Source organism: Stegastes partitus, unplaced genomic scaffold, assembly GCF_000690725.1.
Source record: "Stegastes partitus isolate 25-593 unplaced genomic scaffold, Stegastes_partitus-1.0.2 Scaffold1208, whole genome shotgun sequence".
NCBI lineage: Eukaryota > Metazoa > Chordata > Actinopteri > Pomacentridae > Stegastes > Stegastes partitus.
In genome coordinates this window covers 119,377-125,474 of record NW_007578939.1, presented here as the reverse complement: position 1 = coordinate 125,474, position 6,098 = coordinate 119,377, and the positions used below count along the sequence as shown (strand labels likewise).

The window sequence follows — 6,098 nt, the reverse complement described above, 5'->3', positions numbered from 1 at the left end:
ACCCGGGATCTTCCTGCGTGGAGTCTCCATGTTCTCCCCGTGCAGCGTGGGTTCTCTCCGGGTTCTCCGGCTTCCTCCCACAGTCCAGAAACATGCTGAGGTTAATTGGTGATTGTAAATTGTCCGTAGGTGTGAATGTGAGTGTGCTTGGTTGTCTGTCTCTAAGTGTAGCCCTGTGATAGACTGGTTACCTGTCCAGGTGAACCTGCCTTCACCCTGAGTCAGCTGGGATAGGCTCCGCCCCCCATGACCCTGGTGAGGATTAAGGTGTAGAGATGATGGGTGGATGTGCATTTATTATGTAACTTTGGTCTTATCTATTTATTATGAGTAACAAGGAGTCTCTATGTCCTTTAGAAGGAAACAGAGAGAGAGAGAGAGGTTGTTTTAAAAGACACACCTGTACAGCTGCACCTGTCGAGCAGGTTGGGTCAGATACATTTAGCAGGTAGGGGGTGAGGAGGGAGGGCTCAAACACAGCGCAGTGAAGGAAGGAAGAAGCAAAGGAATGCAATAACTGACGAGCAGACAGATGAAGGAACAGACAGAGAGGGACACTCGGCCCTGACGGTGTTTTGGACAAACGCTTCATGACTTCACCACAGACACAGAAACCAGCTCTGCTTTGAAACAATCCTCAGAAACAGGTAAGTTCTGCTCACTAGGAAACATGCTGGGTTTTTACTGGACTCAGTGAGAAACCTTCTGTAAACCTTATCGTAAAGTTCTGCTTCGTAGTGTGTGAATAGGACCTGGTTCATGCTGATGGTCTACACAGCTGCTAAAGGTTGGAGCTACTTCTGCTGCTCTTCATGTCTGTAGCACGCTAGCTTGCTCTGACATTACGGTAAAGGTCTGTTAGATTCAAAGACACACAATCAGGGTTTTCCTGCATTTTGTTTGACCAACGTACAAATCTTCAACCTCCATGGATTAAAAATCAATAACACAATGAATAAAAACGCAGTAGTTTTATAAATATCTGTTTAATAATGGCAGTGGCAGCAAACCGGAAAGTTCGGGAACAGTTTCATTCAAGTGAGCAGGCACCAGCTTCCAGCTCTCCTTAATGAACCTGAGCTCCTTATTCTTAATCCCTCTGATTGTTGAGCTTTGTTTTTCCATCTATGGCACATGAAGCTGAGCACAGGGCCGGTCTCAAGGAAGCAGGTTCAACCAGGAATTCTTTGCTAGACTGTTAAAGCATTACTAAACACAACGTGTCGACCTTCAGGAGCTGCTCACGTGACGTCACTGAGGTGGATTTCAGGTCGTCCTACGTTGTGTTTTAGATCCAGTTCTGTGGTCACCGAGGAGTCACTGATCCAGGACAGTCCACATGGTTCCACTTCTTCTGCCAGTGACAGCACACAGTAAACCTGGAGAAAGTAGATGATTAGCTGCTGGTCCACTCATCCTCCAGCTGGTCACAGCCACAGTCACAGAACAATAAGTTGTAATCATACTGAGGCTGTTCACGAAATGCCTGATGCCCTCAGCTATTGTTCAGCACAGGAAAATGATGATGCATGTGCTGCTTGTGTTATTAGACTGTCAGAACCAACAGCTAAAACATCCATCACGTTGGCTGTTTTCACTCCTCACATCCATGTCGGCTTGTTTACGTTACAGCTGAGATTAGATTCCTCCTTCAGTCCTTATTTAAGCTCTTAAAGGTTCAGAATGTTATCTTTGGGGTCGACGAGAACATGCCATCGTGTTTAATACCACATTATTTATCTCATACATGTTCAAGCTTCAGCCTCCTCCTCAGAGCCGGCCTGACAAAAGCAGAGTAATGTTGGTTGCAGGCAGTAGGTCTGTGAGGACAGGGAGCAGCTCGACAGAAAACAACAGCTTTTTCACAAAGCTGCTCATTCTTTGCTTGAGGGCGTGTTGAACTCGCCGCGGGGCAGGCTTCATGCACAAGTCCTCCATGGTGACGTCGATAACTACAGAGAAAAGAGTCTGGATTCAAATTAAGTGTTTCACGCAGACAAGGAACAACGTTTCTGTAGGAGAGAACAACGAGCCTCCCATGAACACTGGGATCAAAAACACACCACAGGGAGCAAAGCCAAGACTGTTGTGGAGCACGTATGAAGCAGTGTGTTGTAGTATACACACAGGTGTGTGTGTGTGCTGCTTCCTGCAAAGACAGACACACACAGACAAGGAAAAAAATCAAAAGAAGAAGCTGAACTCTTGATCTCTGCAGTAAGGGTGGCCAGAGTAGTGCAGACCCCCCATCTCTAACACACGAGGGTCACTGAGAGTTTTAATTAGTATGAAATCACACCGTCCTGCCCCAACGCTCACATCACCGACAGCTGAAGGGAATCACATCGATCAAGAACACACCAGACTTACAAGACAGCTCAACTTTCGAGTCTTAGTTCTTGCACATCCTGCATCCTTGGCTGGTCAGACCCACGTCCCAGCCGGCCTTCCTGCATCGCTGGACCCCCTTCAGTCCGCCTACCGTCCCAACCGTCCCACAGAGGATGAAGATCCACCACCTCAGTCATCCCCCACCTGGACAATGAAGACCCCTACGCTAGAATCCTGTACACTGACTTCAGCTCAGCATTTAATACCATCATCCCCCAGAGACTAATGGAGAAGCTCCTCCTCCTGGGTCTGGACACCACCACATGGCTCTGGGTCCTGGACTTTCTGACCTAAAGACCCCAGTCTGTCCGAGTCAGAAAGGACAACTCCAACTCCATCCCGCTGAGCTCTGGATCTCCTCCAGGCTGTGTGCTCAGTCTACTGCTGTCCACACTGCTGACACTCGACTGTGCAGCCACACATGAGGAGATCCAGACCATCACGCTGCTGATGGTACCACAGTGGTGGGACTCATTCACCAGAACAAAGAACCAAAGAACAGAGATGAAGTGAAACCCCAGAGGGCTGGTGCAGCGAGAACAACCTGCTGCTCAGCGTGGACAAAACCAAGGAGATGATCATCGACTTCTGGAGGTCACGTCCTGAGCGTGCTCCCCTCAGCATCAGCAGCTGCCCAGTAGAGAGAGTGGAGAACATCAGGTTCCTCAGAGTGCAGATCTCCAGGACCTGAGCTGGAATAAGACCACCACAGCGATCATCAGACGGTCCCAGCAGAGACTGCATTTCCTGAGGAGGCTGAAAGCAGCCTCTCTCCCTGCCAGCATCCTCAGGACTTTCTCCAGAGGTGTGGTGGAGAGCGTCCTGACATCCTGCATCTCCACATGGTCCTCCAGCTGCAGCGTGTCAGACACAAAGCCCTGCAGAGGACAGTTAGAGGAGCTCAGAGGGTCTCCTCTGTCCAAGAGCTTCTCCAGAGCTGCTGCAGGAGCAGGACCCTGAACATGGTCAGGGACTCCTCACAGCCTCTCCATCAACCGTCTGAACTGCTGCCATCAGGAAAACGTTTCTGGAGCGTTAGAGGAAGAACCTGCAGACTGACCAACAGCTTCACTCCATCAGCTGTCAGAACGCTGAACTGCTGATCCAGAGATGCAAACACTTGTTTATTTAAACTGCTTTACGTTCCTGGATCCTGGAGAAAGGCTCTCATCCTGCCTGTGCTGCTGTGGACGTACAGCACCATGATAACCATACATACATACACACATACACACATACATACATACATACATACATACATACATACACACATACATACATACATACATACATACATACATACATACATACATACATACATACACACATACATACATACATACATACATACATACATACACACATACACATATATGTATATATATAGCATTTGGTGCAGTAGTGAGTATTTCCACACTAAGTTCATGGCAACATGTCACCCGGTGCTAACCAGTGTGTTTTTAATAACTTTTGGACAACAATGAAGGGAAGGAAGAATAAGATCTATCAGGTTTTGACAGGACATTGCACTTTTTGGATTTGTTAAGGGTAAAAACAGAATATGACCAGACTTATCTTTCCGGGATGCAACCTGTTGCCTGATACTGTTGTACTGTGCAGAACAACAGGACGAGGGAATGACTTGCAGGTTTTGAGTCTGGTGCTATATTTAACACGGTGATGATAACATCTAGTCAAGTCTAAGTGTTCAACCGAGCCTGAATTTCCTGATCTTGCGACACGACCTGTTGATGTTGTTTCAGTTTGTGTGTTTGCGAGGTGTGTTTAAGCACACACTCATTCAGATGGATTCACGTTGTGCCTGCATGCTGCCGGTACCTCCAGACCTTTTCAGACATGCATTATGTGGCTTCATCTGCCAAAGTGATGGCATTCAGTCAGTCAGACGTCTATGGACACTCCCACCGCGCTGATGGACAGATCTACAGTATGCACATAGCATCTGACAGAGATGCAGAAACAGACACTACTGTCTGTTCCTGCATCCAGTGATGTTAAATGCGTCATGAAAGACTACATTCAAACTGATGCTGATGGTTGTGATGGAGCTAAGGACTCAACCAGTGGATGATTTAGCTGCTCATAGACTTCAACCACGTCGCCGATAATTCGTAATTCTAAATAATGAACGAGGTTGCTGCTGCTGATCCATGTGTTAAATGCACACAACTCTGACTCTGAAGATGCTCATACGGACCTGCTGTTGTCTGATACAGTTTAGATTCAATTTAGATGGAAAATTCCTGCTGACATCTGAAAGCAACAAACTAACCTTGAGCTCTTGCAAATGTTTCGTCAACACCTGGTTTTCAGTTTGGGCTGCAGGTGTCTTGGTGGTTAGCACCGTGGCCTCACAGCTAGAAGGTCGCCGGTTTGCGTCCCGGTGAGGACACCCGGGATCTTCCTGCGTGGAGTCTCCATGTTCTCCCCGTGCAGCGTGGGTTCTCTCCGGGTTCTCCGGCTTCCTCCCACAGTCCAGAAACATGCTGAGGTTAATTGGTGATTGTAAATTGTCCGTAGGTGTGAATGTGAGTGTGCTTGGTTGTCTGTCTCTAAGTGTAGCCCTGTGATAGACTGGTTACCTGTCCAGGTGAACCTGCCTTCACCCTGAGTCACCTGGGATAGGCTCCGCCCCCCATGACCCTAGTGAGGGTTAAGGTGTAGAGATGATGGATGGATGGGTTTCAGTTGTGGGTGAGTCTCATTAATCTCACCTTCACTGCTGTAAAGCTGCAGTTCATTCCAATAAGGTTGTTGAGCCCAGCTCGGCCACTGTTGATGAAGTAGTTGATGTGATGAAGTGAGAGGAGGTCATTTGAGCTTTAGTAGAGCTTTAAAGATAAATTATATGTTTCACGACTAAAAACAGGACATTACAAAAAGTGTGAGGAGGCTACGATATAGTATGTTCAACCATATTGCCTGATATATCCTGAATTACTCATCCTGGATTATTTTTATTCTCTTATGGCGCCAATGTCTCTGTACAGTGTACCAGTGTGTGGCGATGGAGTTACCGACTGGCTTTCTGTCTGAAGACCAGCTCACCTGCTCCATCTGTCTGGAAGTGTTCAACAATCCAGTCTCGACACCGTGTGGCCACAGCTTCTGCCAGTCCTGCATCTCCTCGTACTGGGACAGAGGAGGCAGCGGTTCAAAGTATTACCAGTGTCCTCTTTGCAAGGAGTCCTTCCGCAAGCGCCCAGAGCTCCAAATCAACCGCACCCTGAAGGAAATCACCGAACAGTTCAAGCAGATGGCCAACGCCAGTGTGCTAACGGATGGAAGAGTTGGAGGAGTGGAGCGCTCACATCACCACCACCCTGCCCTGTCTCCACCCCCCAGAGCTGGAGAGATGCCAGACACAATCTTTGCTGAGATGATGGCGCGTTTTCAGCAGCTGCCGGTTGTCAGGATGCCTCACACCACCCAACCCAGTGACCTTCACCCCCAAAGCCACAGCCAAGCCAGCGACCACCACGACCCACCTCCACCCTACTCACCGCCCCACAGGTACAGGTCTACACTTTATAGATCACATACCAGTGTGTTTGATTCAGCCACTCCTTCACCACTGCACTGATGCTGTATTCATACTGCAGATGCACCAACCAGCTACAGAGAGCACAGCCTGTGGATTTATGATTCTAATGTTAGTGTGACGAACAACAACAAGCAAAAACCCA

The 6,098-nt window shown here is 48.1% G+C and overlaps 1 protein-coding gene across 1 annotated transcript in view; it reads left to right on the top strand.

Annotated features, from left to right (window-relative positions):
- The first annotated feature begins 531 nt into the window (after positions 1-531).
- Positions 532-6,098, top strand: part of LOC103368821 (nuclear factor 7, brain-like) — a 13,467-nt gene continuing 7,900 nt past the window's right edge. The window contains exons 1-2 of the mRNA XM_008297312.1: positions 532-647; positions 5,403-5,925. Coding sequence (XP_008295534.1) covers positions 5,420-5,925 — 506 coding nt within the window. The 5' untranslated portion in view covers positions 532-647; positions 5,403-5,419. The remainder of the gene's footprint in view (positions 648-5,402; positions 5,926-6,098) is intronic.